We start from the raw sequence: 17,500 nt of genomic DNA, 5'->3' as shown, positions 1-17,500 counted from the left end.
TTTTAAACCCGTCAGTATGGTTATTAGGAGGTAACACAACCTCTTTCCTATCTAGTCTAGTTCAATCACCATTATCCCTACGTGACTGGGCAGAAATTTCTATCACTATTTTTTTTATATACCTCCAAGGCGCATGACATGGATTGACTTCAGACTGTCAGCCAACTTGCTGATTATGGCTTCTCTCCTCTCTTTATAATTATTTCAGGCTTTTTGGGTAATCATCTTAAACTTTTCTTCTCGACGGCGCAACATCTGTTCCCTGCCATTTCACATGAGGAGTCCTTGAGGCTTTTGCTCTAAAATGTTATCCTTTCTTTACTATTTCCTCTGGTCTACCCTTTGCAGATAATTCAACTTTCACAACCCTATTTCGCTTCGCCTCCCAGCCGTCGTCTTCTCCATTTCTCCGACCATCTCTCCTTTCTCTTGTGATATATGCACTTACTCTTGAATTATTGCTGTTTCTTTATCAATAAGTCGGATGCTGTGAAAATATCTGGATGGTATGTAAAAAATCTACTAGTCATTTTCAATACCTCCAAACCCAGATGCTAACATGACTCCCTCTCTTATCCTAGATTTAAATTCTTTAAAATTAAAAATGAATTGACCATATATAATCCCATTTTCGGTATCAACTCTATTACGAGTTTTTCGCAAACTAGCATGTTGCTGATTTTGCTCTATCTACCTAACAAAAAATATTGGTTTTTCATGTTTTGTTTAAATGTCAAAATGATTTTCTTCGTCCTAAAATTAATAAAACTTTATGTAGACCTGAACAATTCATCCGGGAGGTATTATTACTCTCATATTTTGGGTGTTTCCTTCCTAAACAGGATGGCTTTTAAAATCGATTCATTTGAGCAATGGCTACACCCTCACCACTTCTCTTGATATTTCTTTGTTGCGAAGTAGTTTCTCTGAGCAAGACACAAGAGGTCCGCTTTGTTTTCCTCAGTTACCTTCTTTGTCACTGATCTTGGTTCGATAATGACATTGATTATGACAACCTCTTTTGATGTATGATTACGAAAAAAATGACTTGCCAAACCAGATACGTATAAAAACACGCATATACATCAACACGCGCGTGCATATATACATACTATTTATATATACAGAAATATATACATACATATATGCATATATATATATATATATATATATATATATATATATATATAGACACAAACGCACAGGTGTATATATATATATATATATATATATATATATATATATATATATCATAACATATACATATACATACATACATAAAGAGATAGAGTCCAACATTTGTGTGTGCACCTGTCAATACCAAGAGCATTAATGAATACTTGTTACCCACTGCACATCTGCTTCCCATAAAATATGCGTACGTGCCTAATGTATGCATGCTTATGCTTATACGATCAGCCGTCCTTGAGGACAACCTTGAACAATTTTTGCCGAAGGATTCAAGGTAATGATATCCTCAAGGATGCTGCAGTGGCCACCTGGCTCTCCCTCGAGGAGAACATCCGGCCATTTGCAAGTCCAAAATTTATATAATCGCTTCTCGTTAAAGGGATCAGTTCCATCTGGCTAAGGTAGTGAGATGAAAAAGCTTATTGGGGAATATGTAATCGCCTACCCAACTCGTTCTGGTTAATGTATTGATAGGTTTTATTTATTAGGAATATTTGCTCGCTAAAAGTGCAACAAAAATATCATATATTCAATGACCTTATTCTAATATCTGCGCAGGATTGATTTTCCTAAAATCATATTCTTACAAATGATAAAAAAATGATTGAGTGGCTATAGAACTCAATCTGATACAATTATTGTCTATGTGAAGGTCATATTTTAATGAAATATGTTTATTAAATGTAGGGAGACTCAACTAAATACAAATCCACCGTTAGATAAAGCTTACACAACACTTTGTTGACTGAGCCACAGCAAACGTTTGTGACATTTAAACAACTTTCGAATGGTCAGTATTTTCGAAGTAGACTGAACAATATAGTTTTATTTATTGTACGCTGCTGTATAAAAGGTCACTTAAATAATTTGATAGAGAGAGAGAGGAGAGAGAGAGAGAGAGAGAGAGAGAGAGAGAGAGAGAGAGAGAGAGAGAGAGAGAGAGAATTTTGGAGGGCAGGACTGAAAATTGTAAGAATCAATAAATCCTTAAGTTTTTCAAGGGGTCCCTGATTTGTGGGCTAGTCTTCAATTTCACTGTAGCATCAGTGGCAAAATTTGCTCATATCTAATGAAAGACAGGCACACTTACACGCACACACAAACACACACATAAATACATACGTATATATATATATATATATATATATATATATATATATATATATAATATAAAATCATTAATGTGAACAATACAAACAATGTTCTCTCTTATGATAATGAGCCGTCAGTAAGAAATGCCTTACTTTTATTTTGTTATCTTTGACGTCAATGCTGTTATTATTGTATTAAATGTTGATTAATCGTGTTATGTCTGTTATTCCTGGTTGTTTTTTAAATCTGCTATTGATAGAATGTGTTATTGTCTTCATTTTTATTTTTGTTTTAATTTTAAGCTAAAGAATTCTAATCAGTACTTTCAGCTAAGAAATTGCACACTTTATTTCAAGCTAAAAAATTACAAAACGTTATCTAAATTAAGCCAAAACATTCAAAACGTTATTTTAAACTAAAATATTCGAAACGCTTATTTAAGCTAGTAAATTCTAAAAGTTATTTTAAGCTATAAAACCGACTTTAACTGCCTACGGTGAATCATGGTAAAGTACCAAAGATGAAATTAAACCGCTACATTTTTCCATTTGTTTATTTCTGTTGTCCTGTGAGATTTTTCTGGCATGTGAACGAAGATCTCAAAGCAACGAAACAATGTAAAGACATTAATGTAGGACACCAGAGTCTTAGGTTAACGACCCGGTCTAGGGCAGAACAAACAAACAGAAAGCTTATTTGTTATTTACTCTAGTACTAAACTGCCTCGTATGTATGCACAGAGCATGTTTATGTTGATGAGACGGCTACTTTGTGTACGTGCGTGTGTGGGTGCGTGTGTTTGTTAACGTGTTTATGGATACATGTGTGTATGCTGATGCGCCAATGGCAATAATTTCCATAAATATTTACTTAGAAACAGTTAACAATATCTCGTATTACGAGCGAAAAGTTGTCACAAATTGCTTTTCTTTCAAGGCTATCGTAAGATGTTTGTGGGTGCTGTGGAATCTCTCTCTCTCTCTCTCTCTCTCTCTCTCTCTCTCTCTCTCTCTCGCTTCCACTTACACAATTTACCGAAGAAAACCCATAATTCAAATGCATTAGGCCATCGAATTGTGGCATTTCACTGAGCACTTACACGCCTCTCTCTCTCTCTCTCTCTCTCTCTCTCTCTCTCCTCTCTCTCTCTCTCTCAAAGAAAACCGATAATACGAAAATATTGAACAATTGAATTATGGCATTTTACTTGAAATGAGGACATGACGAAATCTCTCTCTCTCTCTCTCTCTCTCTCTCTCTCTCTCTCTCTCTCTTATAATTTAGTGAACTTTTATGGAGCTGCGTCTAATATAAACAAAACTATATTGTCAAGTCTCCTAATTTTTCAAAGGTTTGCGTTATTTACACAACTCTTTTAAAGTATTCACTTCAATATTACTTTTCTTACCAAATCCAATGTAAAATACAGAACACCAATATTTTTTATGTATTATTCGGTTGGGTTACAGAGGACAGAAATACCACATTGAATAAATGCTATAAAACAGGCACGTTCTTTGGGAAACAGTAATGGCTGAAACTGCAACAATTAAACTCACTGAGATATATAGATAGATAGATTCAGTGCCGATGATGCAAATCCTTTATAAGTATTAATAAAACTATGGAGTTTGTTCTTGTCGAAAGTTGATAATGCAATGGGTTCCTAATGTAATAATCTTTATATGATATAAACATAAAAGTGTAAATCAATAGATGGACGGTTTGAACATTGGTCTATGAAGGTACTAACCGAAGCCATGTTTGTTAAGCCACATATTTTGCATTTTGCTTGATGTACCTCTTTGCTTCTTTGGACAAAAGATACCCAGAACTTCAAGACTTCAAAGATGCGAGAGACAGACCGACAAAACACACAGACAGACAACAAATGCTAATCTGGAAAGACTAACCAAATGACCATTTGAAAGACATTGCCATTTGCTTTTCTTCGACAGTGCGCGTAAGAGAATGTGTATATGCGTGGATGGTAGGTGGGTACTATACGTGCATTTGCGCAAGCGTGGCCCCAAGCGTGCATACAAATTATATATATATATTATATATATATATATATATATATATATATATATATAGAGAGAGAGAGAGAGACGAGAGAGAATAAAAAAACTATCACGGGTGCCAATCCCTTCTTCAGGGGGTGCCTTTGTCAGTGCCATCCTTTCCAATTAAGGGAGTCCTATCTTGTGGCGCCGAGGGGTCCTTTCTTATGATTACAATTCTCCCACTTGAGACCAGATCACTAGCTTGAACCTCTGGAGAGGTGGAGAGTTCAAGGGAGGGAGGGAGGGAGAGGGAGAGGGTGGGAGGAGGTTTAAGGGTGAGATATGAGGAGGAGAGATCGTTCTTTGAGGAAATTCCCTTGCGATATCTCCATCTTCCATCGTTGGCTTTTTCTCCCATTCCTCAGGGTTTATCTCAGTGTCTTGTTAATAATGAGTGAGAAAGCCGACTGCTTCATCTTTTTTTTTTAGCTATTGAACTACTGTAAAAAAAAACTCAGTAGTTGGATTGAAAGACTATATTGTTTTTTGTTTGATAGAATCTACAATGAATTCCCAAATCCAATTCTTTTCATAAATTATTCTTATCACATTAGACTAACTTATTAAATTTTCAGCAATCGGAATGATTTCAGCACAATTCTTTATAGTCATAAGTTTAATTTAACATTGTTAACTAAAGTAAACAGTAATAAGCAGATGTTAAGAAAGAATGATATGATTATGTTCTTTCAAACCTTCAAATGCCATTCTATGACAGAAAATAATTAATTCTTACTATTAAGACAGATTAAGATGAACTGGTGTTTAACAGTATGTACTGTAATTAAAAGTCCCCCATCACCCCCCTCTCTCTCTCAAAAATTGAATTTCGACACCACTTACCACATCCTGCATAAGCCAAGCCTGGTCCCAGCATTAACACCCAAGGCCAAAATCAGAGCTGTCACAACAACAAAAGAAAAAAGGGGAAGGAAAAAATGCACCCAAAAGTAAACAAAAACAGAGAGAGAGAGAGAGAGAGAGAGAGAGAGAGAGAGAGAGAGAGAGAGAGAGAGAGGACCTAACAGCAGCAGCACAGCAGCAGCTGTGAGGTGAATAAAACGAGCTACCGCATAATCTGATCCACTCCACTACAGTCGTCGCCCAGGACAGCGAACAACGGGGCTTAGGATCTCGACATGGGATCAAAGGACGGCCGAAGAGAGTATTATAAATGGAGTTCCCCCTTTTATCACCAGGCGGGGAATGGGTCCAATTTTCTCCAGATTAAAAAGGGAGGACGTAAGAATTCCTCCGGCAGGAGTGATTTATTGGTTTGTTTATGAAATGAGGCGTTGCAGCGGCTCTGGTTACCTAGGCAAGATATATTTTCTTTGGACCTCGAGATATATGGGCTTGGCTATAGATAGTTAAGATCGAAAAATTACTCTGCTTTCATAATTCATATTCATAAAATTATGTATATAAAATATAAAAATGACTGGAAAATTCAACCTTTTGTTAATAAGGAATTCTTATTCCATATGATCCCTTCACAAGCTTGTGATCTGAAAATTACTAGAAGAAAAATATATGAAAATGTTAGTAGGAATAAAACTGACATTTATTTCTGTATAAGAAAGTTGTCAATATAAAAAAAAGCATGATGCAACTAGAATAAAAAAAATACTCGAAGATACCATTAATATCAATGAAGTAACAAAATGAAAACTACCACATAAACATAATGCGTAATACAGAGGATCTAACGACAAAGAGATATTAGAACGTAAAAAGTGAAACTGATAAGATCTGATAAGTAACATTACTCCAAGAAAGGTGTCACAGAAAAACGTAATAAATACGAAAGTAAACTAACCAAGAATGACAAGTTCAGTGCAGCGTTTAATCGTAAAGACCAAAAGTTCTTCAGAAAACAAACAAAAATTGAGTGAGTTTGGACTATCTGGCGCAGCAACTACCAGGATACAACGTATAGTTAGACATACGCGAGATGATATTGTGATTAATTGGCATACGATCCCAAACAAGAATAGAAATGTTAGGAAAGAAAAAAACATAAATATGGTAATCCAATAAGCGATAAACAGTGTAACAGATCCTATCATCTTGCTGCTTTGCATTTTCTCATTTTGTTCTTATCTCCATCCTTCTTCTCTGCCTCTTTCTCCTCACTTCTCTCATTCTCCTTTTTCTTCCTCTCTTTTTCTTCCCCCTCTCTTCTATCATTTCTTCCTACCATCTTCTCTCACTCTCCTTTTTCTTCCTCCTCTCTCCTACCTCTTCTCACTCTCCGTTTTCTTCCTCCTCTCTCTTCTCACTCTCCTTTTCTTGCTCTTCTCTTCTCTCGCACTCTCCGTTTGCATCTGTGACAGCGAGAGCAGGAGAAATGAGAGAGTACAGTCAGCGGGACACAAAATGGGGCGGGCCATTAATAACACGGTAAGCGGTTGCATTTGATGAGCTTAATGCACGCACGGAGGGGGGAAGGGCAGAAGGGGGGTGGGGACAAGGGGAGAGGCTGATACCCTCCGTACAGGCTCTGCTGTTAAAGGAAAGATGCAATTAAGACTCCGTACTGCTGCTTGATAGCACCTCTCCCGTCACTCACTGCTAGGGATCCATTTCGCTCTATTTTGTAGCTTTGGTAGACTGCTTCTCTCTCTCTCTCTCTCTCTCTCTCTGAAACCCCATCAATCTCTAAAGCAAAGAAACAATAACAAATGATATTGAAAGAACTTCATGTAGTACTAGAACTTAACAGCGTAAGATACTTCCCTAAATCATAAAGAACGCTTTTCACAAACATTTACATTAATAAGATCTTTGAGAAAATCGTAAGGATAACAATCGTCGAAGATCTGACCAACTATGATCTTTTCCCGACACACTAGCAAGACTTTATATTAAAGGAGATCTACAGAATCACAGCTAATCAACCATAGTCGACAATTAGATTCCTTGGATCAAGGAGAGAAATCGACATTGTTTATCTTGATTCCTCCTTAGTTTTGTTGATCTGTTCATACTATACAGTAAGTTCAAAGAAAGGAGGACCTGTAGGACCCTGGATATCTGAATGAGCTCCAGGCATAACAGGTGTCCCATAAGGAGGAGTTCTTGACCCCATTCTCGTCATTATCTTGATTAGTGATATTGACAAAAATCTTCAAAATTCACTTACATCTTTATCTGTCAGAGGATTTTCGTGCCTCAGCCATATCAGACTCACGAGAAATCTCTGAATAGTTTCAAAATGATATTGCTCTCTAGCGGTTAATCTGGATAAATTTGAACACATGCAGTTGGGTAAAAAAAATCGCCTAACGTCGGTCGTAATCGTTCTCCAAATGGAAATAGCGTAATATTAAATCACCAAGTGAAAGATTACATATCTATCGCGATGGCCTAGAATGGTCTACCCACATTGACAGCATCATTGCAAACGATACCAATTGGCATGGGACTGGGAACATTTTTAAGAGATGTTATCATCATGCTCTCTCTATTGGTAACACTGATTAGACAAATTACATACTATTTATCACCAGTATGAACTCGGCATCCAACTATGGCCATACAGTTCGACAAGAGGGTGTACAACTTATGTTCACTAAAAAAATAGATTGACTGATCTTCCCTACCGTGCTAGACTGAAGATTGAGAAACCAAGTAACATCCAACAGTGGAATGAAACCTAAAAAACTAAATGCATCTACAGAATGGAAGAGGGCTTGGTTCCAAATCTACTAAAACACTCCCATACAGGCCAGACATCCCTCCTCTTCGATTCCACCAGTCCTAGAACTGGCTTCAGATGCTCTCTTAACCTAACCTATTCTGTACCGTAACCCAGTCGAAGATTGCTTATGTAACATCATTTGCTCTCACATTCTCGAAGTTACGAAACTAACTGGCTGTAACTTAACACAAATTAACCATTAAACGTAATTAAGAAAAGTTGTGTTCCCGTATATCCTTCTGGATGAGCCAGTATGCAGTGCCATCGCCTGTCATCTCAACGACCTCAATAAGGGGTGTAATATTCCACCTGCCAAACTTATGACAACATTGCATTCCGTAACTGGAACAAATACTATTCAGTCAACAGGTAAATTCTCTCTCTCTCTCTCTCTCTCTCTCTCTCTCTCTCTCTCTCTCTCTCTCTCTCTCTTTCTATTTTGCTGAGAAGTATATTACGTAAATATTAAGATTATTAATTGAAAATAAGAAACTTGTACCGTTCAGTTATATTAACAACTATTAACAAATGAATTTTGTTTAGGAATCGCGTTGCCTGAAATGACGTGACTCCGATGACAAACTTAAGAAATTTTACGCTAAAATTATCATCGCATTTAACACTGAATCATTGTTTGTTATATTTGCCATGGCAAAACAGTAAAATTACTAGTTGATAATCATCATACAACAACGATTACAAAACAGTTCACTTGCGTAAGAAGGAATTTGTTAAAATGTATAAAAAAGAAAAATAACAATTTAACTACACTAAACTTTCACAATGCTGATACAGGAATGAAATCACGGGCAGGAAGTCTGTAACCTAATCATTTCCATTTACTCAATCGGTTGGCTTTCAGGCCTCAATTTGGCCCATTGTGTGTCCATCAGATATGTTGTAGGTTTATTCTTTACCAGGATTTTTTTTTTTCTACAATTCGGTTAATATTATATTTCTTGTGAATGTTCGTTCCGAATTACAGTTATCTCTGAACATGTATATATCTATATACATATATACATACATACATACAGCGTCCCAAGGACGGAGAAGTTTAAACAGCGTCCCAAGGATGGCGGAGTTTAAAACAGCGTCCCAAGGACGGCGGAGTTAAAACAGCGTCCCAAGGACAGTGGAGTTAAAGAACGGTGGAGTTAAAACGGCGTCCCAAGGACGGCGGAGTTAAAACGGCATCCCAAGGATGGCGGAGTTAAAATAGCGTGCAAAGGACGGGAAGTTAAAACAGCGTCCCAAGGACGGGGGAGTTAAAGGACGGTGGAGTTAAAACGGCGTCCCAAGGACGGCGGAGTTAAAACAGCGTCCCAAGGATGGCAGAGTTAAAACAGCATCCTAGGGACAGTGGAGTTAAAACAGCGTCCCAAGGATGGTGGAGTTAAAATAGCGTCCTAAGGACGGCGGAGTTAAACGGCGTCCCAAGGACGGCGGAGTTACAACAGCGTCCCAAGGACGGCGGAGTTAAAACAGCGTCCCAAGGACGGCGGAGTTAAAACAGCGTCCCAAGGACGGTGCAGTTTAAACAGCGTCCCAAGGACGGTGCAGTTAAAACGGCATCCCAAGGACAGCGGAGTTAAAACGGCGTCACAAGGACGGCAGAGTTAAAACAGCGTCCCAAGGACGGCAGAGTTAAAACGGCGTCCCAAGGACGGCAGAGTTAAAACAGCATCCCAAGGACGGGGCAGTTAAAACAGCGTCCCAAGGACGGCGGAGTTAAAACAGCGTCCCAAGGACGGTGCAGTTAAAACGGCGTCACAAGGACGGCGGAGTTAAAACAGCGTCCCAAGGACGGCAGAGTTAAAACGGCGTCCCAAGGAACGGCAGAAGTTAAAAACGGGCGTCCCAAGCGGAGCTGGCGGAAGTTACCAACAGCGTCCCAAGGCCAAGGACAGGCGGAGTTATTAAAACAGCGTCCCTAAGGAACGGCGGAGTTAAAACCAGCGTCCCAAGGACAGGTTTGGCAGTTAAAACGGCATCCCGAAGGAACAAGCGGGAGTTAAAACGGCGTCACAAGGACGGCAGAAGTTAAAAAACAGCGTCCCAAGGACGGCAGAGGTTAAAACGGCGGTCCCCAAGGACGGGACGGCAGAGTTAAAAACAAAACAAGCAATCCCAAGGGATCGGGGCAGGTTAGAAAAGCAGCGTCCCCAAGGACGGCGGAGTTAAAACAGAGTCCCAAGGACGGCGGAGTTAAAACAGCATCCCAAGGACGGTGCAGTTAAAACGGCGTCAAAAGGACGGCGGAGTTAAAACAGCGTCCTAAGGACGGCAGAGTTAAAACGGCGTCCCAAGGACGGCAGAGTTAAAACGGCGTCCCAAGGACGGCAGAGTTAAAACAGCGTCCTAAGGACGGCGGAGTTGAAACAGCGTTCCAAGGACAGCGGAGTTAAATCAGCGTCCTGAGGACGGCAGAGTTAAAACAGCGTCCCAAGGATGGAAGAGATAAAACAGCGTCCCAAGGATGGGGGAGTTAAAGCGGTGTCCTAAGGACGGCGGAGTTAAAACGGCATCCCAAGGATGGCGGAGTTAAAACGGTGTCCCAAGGACGGTGAAGTTAAAACGGCGTCCCAAGCATGGCGGAGTTAAAACGGTGACCCAAAAACGGCGGAGTTAAAATGGTGTCCCAAGGACAGCGGAGTTAAAACGGCATCCCAAGGACGGCGACGGTGTAGTTAAAACAGCTTCCCAAGTACAGCAAAGTTAAAGCATTGTCCCAAGGACGGTGGAGTTAAAACAGCGTCCCAAGGACGTTGGAGTTAATGGAACACAGGGTTAAAACGGCGTCCCAAGGACCGTAGAGTTAAAATGGCGTCCCAAGGATGGCGGAGTTAAAACAGCGTCCCAAGGACGGGGGAGTTAAAGGACGGCAGAGTTAAAACAGTGTCCCAAGGACGGTGGAGTTAAAATGGCTTCCCAAGGATGACGGAGTTAAAACAGCGTCCCGAGGACGGTGGAGTTAAAACAGCGTCCCATGGACGGTGAAGTTAAAATGGCGTCCCAAGGACGGCGGAGTTAAAACGGCGTCCCAAGACGGAGCAGTTAAAACGGCATCCCAAGGACGGCGGAGTTAAAACGGCGTCCCATGGACGGGGAAGTTAAAATGGCGTCCCAAGGACGGCGGAGTTAAAACGGCGTCCCAAGACGGAGCAGTTAAAACGGCATCCCAAGGACGGCGGAGTTAAAACGGCGTCCCATGGACGGTGAAGTTAAAATGGCGTCCCAAGGACGGCGGAGTTAAAACGGCATCCCAAGACGGAGCAGTTAAAACGGCATCCCAAGGACGGCGGAGTTAAAACAGCATCCCAAGGACGGCGGAGTTGAAACAGCATTCCAAGGACAGCGGAGTTAAATCGGCGTCCTAAGGATGGCAGAGTTAAAACAGCGTCCCAAGGACGGTGGAGTTAAAATGGTGTCCCAAGGATGGTGGAGTTAAAACGGCATCCTAATGACGGCGGAGTTAAAACGGCGTCCCAAGGACGTAGGAGTTAAAACGGAGTCCCAAGGATGGCGGAGTTAAAACGGTGTCCCAAGGACGGCGACGGTGGATTTAAAACAGCGTCCCAAGGATGGCGTAGTTAAAACATCGTCCCAAGGACGATGGATTTAAAACAGCGTCCCAAGGAGGGCGGAGTTAAGACAAAGTTTTGCAGCGGCAACTGGCGCAAGGAAGGAGCTATAAACTCACTCGTAAAGTTAATTCCCAACAGAGAAGTTTTCGTTTTTTTTCCCTTTTCAGAACCTAAGAATTCTTTCCCCTTGTTTATCTAACTATGCCTCTAAATTCGTGTTTTCGTGTCTGATTCGACTGGTCGAACTTGGCATTTTTACTTTTCCTATAGTTTTCGCTCTCTAATTGTAGACTGGCCGTTGCTTTTTGGTTTTAGAAGTAAATATTTCATTAATGACATCTAGAGATGTAATGAGGATTTCGAAAAAGTTTAACATTCTAAATATTTTTCGTCTCATGCCGATTATTATCACTTGCAATTGCTGTAATAGACAAAATACATGGACGTTGGTTATATATATATATATATATATATATATATATATATATATATATATATATATATGATATATATATATGTATATATGTATATATATATATATATATATATATATATATATATATATATATATATATATATATATATATATCTGTTGGGTACATAAAACAACGTACATATACTTTGTCTTTTTACAACAATTACACACACACACAAACACACACACACACACACACACACAACACACACACATATATATATAATATATATATAGTATATATATATATATATATATATATATATATATATATATATTGGTGTGTGTGCAAGAAAGGACAAAACAGGCAGGCAGAGAAGAAGAAAACAAGAGATAAGAAAAATAAACAGCGTTAGTAAGGCATAAAAAAAAAACGGCTAGCAGGAGCAAAATACACCTATAAATTCAGCTTAGTCTTGGCATGCATTAAGCAGAAACAGCTATTATCCATGTACGCTCTGAGAAACGCCTCCAGGCAACTTGAGAATTTTACGCAATTAGCTAAGTGCTGCTGCGAATATAGCAATAATAGAGGAAAAAAATTATGGTGGTAATCTACGACCCTTAGTAAAAAAAATAAAAACAAGCAGCATAATCAAGAGATACCTATAACTGAAATAAAAAAAAAGTTGAAGGGGTCCTTCGTTTTGTGTCACGAGTTCGATAAACCAATCAATCAATGAATTAATTAACTGGAAAGCCATCATAACAGAGTGGAGTTGATGGCGAAGAGTTCGGAAGGTAATGCAACATCGGCAGTGTGATCTGTCGTAGGTGATGTAACGCTAGATAGATGAAACAGTAAATTAATAACGTGCAAAGTATTTTTAATACAGTGGCTACTTGAAAAATACGTAAAAAGACATTCAATTCGGATAAACTAACCGGTTAAAACTTAAGGATATCTTAGTTTTACCAGACCACTGAGCTGATTAACAGCTCTCCTAGGGCTGGCCCGAAGGATTAGATATTTTTACGAAGCTAGGAACCTATTGGTTACCTAGCAACGGGACCTAACGCTTATTGTGGGATCCGAACCACATTACATCGAGAAATTAATTTCTATCGCCAGAGAAATAAATTCCTCTGGTTCCGCGTTGGTCGAGCCGAGAAACTAACCGGTAAATCTACCAGCTGGATAAAGGACACCACACTACAAAGATCATAAACAAATCCCACTGACATCAAATGAAACAAAAGCATTCTCTCTCCTTTGACTTAACAGATCTGGAAATGGGCCAACGACAGACGGACTCGTCAGAAGGTACCGAGTATACCAAGAAGTGCCATGACCCGCGTCAAACCAGGAAGTGACGGAGAATGCCTACGGCAGCCAAAATATGTCCGGCATTGTAACGGGCGAAGCTGCGACAAATGTCGGATGCTGCTAGTCTTAACGGACTTCAAAAACGACCGTCGACGTAAAGAGTCTTCATTACTTCGAATCATCGACGTTGATCTCGGCTTTTTTGGGGTTTGGTTCGACTGTTACGCTCGACCCAAGGCCCTTTAACTATTGTTTAAAGGACCTTGGCCCGACCTTTAAATGAGTTGCGCATGTCGCTAGTCATCGTAAAGTTCAATTTTTTCCTTGATGGCTACATTGAGGTATAATGATTGTAGTCTACAAAACGCTGTAGATCACAGAGAAAGAGAGAGTTTGACAACTTACCTTCAAGACCCGTTGTAAAAATACTTTAGTTGTAGCCACCACGATGTTGACAACGCCATCTCTCGCAAGAACCTGTGCAACGAAAGTAAAAATGGATGAGACTAAATCATTATAGAAAAAAACAGCTGTATGAATCTATTTTAGACCTTCAATTGGTTCACAATGTGAATAATAAAGAAAAAATAACGGGGATTTTCGAATACATTTGGTCGCTGTCTATTTAGGAACCAAGCCTATATTTGTCAGTAAGTTCGTCTTTTATTTGGGTTTAGAAAACTTTGTCAGTAACAATTCAACAGGAATTTTTAACTTCACATGTCGCTCTATTTAGCAATTCACGATTCCTTTCGTGTCTAGTCATCCGAAAGTAAAACCTGCTTTTTTTTCAAAAACGAAAACATTTTGGAACAAAAAAGAATACATTTTAGAAACATAAATCACATCATACAAACATATAGGAATTTGATATCTGTTATTAAAAAAATAGCAATTAAAACGATTAAAATAAAACAAGGTGTATAATTTAGGTTAGAACATGAAAAAGCAAGATATTTTGAATATATTTATAGTTTTGACCAAGTAACATGTGAATATTTTTCCTCACCTCCTCAGTTGTAATATTTGTACAAATGTCTAAAATTACCTGTAAATGGGCAGATGCACGTTTGCGCGCACGAGTGTATACGAAGGCTTTACTATTTATATCAGAGAGAGAGAGAGAGAGAGAGAGAGAGAGAGAGAGACTATATTATGAATGGTTTCATCAGGTGAGGATTCCCTCGTCGAGGCCCTACCTTTTTTATGGCATATAATTGACGGAGTATTTAACACTCTAGTTTCTGTCTCTTCTTCTCTCTTTCTCCAGCCCAAGTGCTACTCACAGCTGTTGACTAAACCTAGGCACATAATACACTGTTTGTGTCAACGGTGGCATACTGAATTTTAGGGAATACTCTCTCTCAGTCTCATATCCACTGTTTATTTCAAAAGTGACTTACTGAATTTTAGAGAACACTCGCTCTTAGTTTCATAATTCACTGGTTGTATCAACAGTGGCATACTGAATTTCAGGGAACCCTTCCTTCTTAGTTTCATAATTCACTGGTTGTCCACAGAGGCATACTGAATTCTAGGGAGGGAACTCGCCCACATAGTCTATCCTCGTCCGACTTTAACGATTTCTGCACAACTTTGAAACCGCGCAACTTCCTCCACGATAATAATTCTGGTCACAACTGCGCCGTTCTGGATCATTGCGTCACCTCCTCAAAACCGGTTGAAAATTCAGACCAGGAAGTCCTGCTCAAATAAGAATCCTCCACCGTGAACAGCATTCTCATTTGGAAACATCACACCTCCTGAAAGTCTTCCAACTGCAGTCTGCCCTGAAGTCGAGGTGTGGGTATTTGTAGTCTTTCTAAAGACTCTTAGTGAATATCTGACGGGTTTCAGCGTCTTCAGGACGCTCCAGCATTTTAAGTTGGACTTTATCTTTGCTCCAGTATTTCCTGGTTTGGACTTGACTTTACTTCTATTCTTTCTGAGTCAGACTTGACTTAGTTCTGTCCATTTTTGGGTCAGACTTGAACTTCAGTCGATCCGCATAGATTTGGACTGACTTTTTGGTTGGTTGGTTTATGAAGAGAACTTGACCTTATCTCTGTTCCTCTCAGCTGAGTATGCTCTATTCCTCTTGAAACGGGTGGACTTTTTCATATTCTCTTCTTACTTGGACTTCATCTTATTTTATTTTTCAATGACTTGGACTTCATCTTATTCTATTCTTCTATGACTTGGACTTAATATTATTCTATCTTCTTCTGACTTGGACTTCATCTTATTCTATTCTTCTATGACTTAGACTTCATCTTTTCTATTCCTCTATGACTTGAACTTCACCTTACCTCTATTCCTTTCCGAGTGGGACTTGTACTAAATTCTATTTCTATCAGAATGGGACTTGACATTCACACTATTCATCTCTGACTTGGACTTGGCCTTTCCTTTGTTAACGTCTGCATTAAATTTTGTTGAAGTGACTTTAGCTCGATTTCTTAAATGGACTTGACCTTTGCTTTATTTCTCTTGACCTTAACAAGAATATTGTTCTGTTTTTCGTAAGTTAGACTTGTCCTTTACTCTGTTTCTTCCTTTTTTGGACTTGACCTTTGTTTACTTTTATTTTTTACGACCTACTCACAAAAAAAAAAAACTTGCTTACATTCAGTTCTTCCTGTGCCAAAAAATGTGAAGGGGTTTAGCGATAATATTCACTAAAGGTTGCAATAAGGAAGCTATGTTGGCCACGAAAGAATGAAATTAAATCATGAAAATATTGAACATCCCAGTACATATTACCCTCGAAGAAAATTAAAATCTTTATAACAATTTTACTTTTGAACTAAATTAAAATCTTTATAACAATTTTACTTTTGAACTAAATTAAAATCTTTATAACAATTTTACTTTTTAACTAAATTAAAATCTTTATAACAATATTACTTTTTCACTATCTTTACAAGTAATCCCACATTCTCTTTCCTCTTTCTGTTCTTTAGTTTATGGTTATCTAAAACAACCCTAAAGTCTGGTTAAGAGTCGACGACATACCTTTGACCTTTGTAATGTAAAAACATGATAGCGTGCGAAATTGTCGTCAAGTTTGCACCTGAAATTTACTGGGTTCGTATGCAAATGAAGGATAGTTGAACTCATATTACGTTAGCAAAGGCACCTAAGGAAGAATAGTATGTCTGTAATATGAGGAATTATTACTGATATTTTTCGCTTTTTCCAGATGATGAAAATGCAAATGAAATTTAATTTACATTGACAGAATTCTTACTCAGAAATGAAATAGGTATTGAAATTCTGTTTATAAATACAATCATTGGGCATTTTTATATTATATTACAGATAATACAAAAAGGCTGTCTTGATATTGTTCTTTTCTGCTTTACCAGTTATGCTTTGTTGTTCAGTATAAAAAGCAAACAACTTGCTTAGTAAAACCACCTCTCAGTACTTGGACAACAAATCTCACACACACACACACACTCACACAAACACACAAAAAAAACGCCGACCCTTAATGAATATGTATCGCATATCTTAACCGACATCACAGTGGCGTGTACCATTGACTTACGCAACGTACCAGAAGCATATTTGGAATGCATATGACAGTTACAACAGAAGCTACATTTCTACACGCAAGCAATGCATGTGATAATGTTCTTCATGAAGCTACAAAATATTTTATTGTTTAAATACGAACATTACTGACCAATCTTACTCGGCTGCAATACATGTGATGGTGTTCTTCATGTAGCTACAAAATCATTTTTTTAAAGACACGAATATTACTGATGTACTACTTCATGGAGTTATAGATATGAGATCCTTTTATGCTATAATTCCGACCAATCAGAATTCAGTCTTAGTGATGAGTAACAAATCTTTTAATGGAACATTCTTGACCAATCAGAATTCAGTCTTGGTTATAAATAAGATATCTTTTAATAGGACACTCTTGACCAAACTGAATTCAGTCTTATGATGCAATAGTGTTCTCATTTTCCCCCATAAACAGCTTTCCGGCTATGCAATCAGCACCTCAAAAGGTGCTGATTAAGAAAGAAACTCTATTGGCTACCTCTTCACAAAGAGAGGTATAAAAAAAAGTAGTTTCAATTAGTCCTTATGGAGCCTCAT

At 38.6% G+C, this 17,500-nt stretch overlaps 2 protein-coding genes across 6 annotated transcripts in view; both read right to left on the bottom strand.

Moving 5' to 3' along the window:
* LOC135219870 (uncharacterized) overlaps positions 1 to 4,707 on the bottom strand; it is a 6,201-nt gene extending 1,494 nt beyond the window's left edge. Inside the window, exon 1 of the mRNA XM_064257005.1 lies at positions 4,533 to 4,707. Within this exon, the coding sequence (XP_064113075.1) occupies positions 4,533 to 4,707 (175 nt within the window). The remainder of the gene's footprint in view (positions 1 to 4,532) is intronic.
* The window catches only part of LOC135223334 (uncharacterized), a 107,881-nt gene that overhangs the window by 53,992 nt on the left and 36,389 nt on the right, over positions 1 to 17,500 (bottom strand). For 4 of the 5 annotated variants that reach the window (XM_064261825.1, XM_064261798.1, XM_064261805.1 and 1 more), the window contains one exon: positions 13,787 to 13,858. The exons of the other annotated variant lie outside the window; for it this stretch is intronic. The gene's annotated coding sequence lies outside the window, so the exon portion shown is untranslated. The remainder of the gene's footprint in view (positions 1 to 13,786; positions 13,859 to 17,500) is intronic. 5 annotated transcript variants of the gene reach the window in all.

This window comes from Macrobrachium nipponense, chromosome 20, assembly GCF_015104395.2.
Source record: "Macrobrachium nipponense isolate FS-2020 chromosome 20, ASM1510439v2, whole genome shotgun sequence".
NCBI lineage: Eukaryota > Metazoa > Arthropoda > Malacostraca > Decapoda > Palaemonidae > Macrobrachium > Macrobrachium nipponense.
Note: the sequence above shows the minus strand (reverse complement) of the source record. Positions and strands in the feature narration are given on the sequence as shown.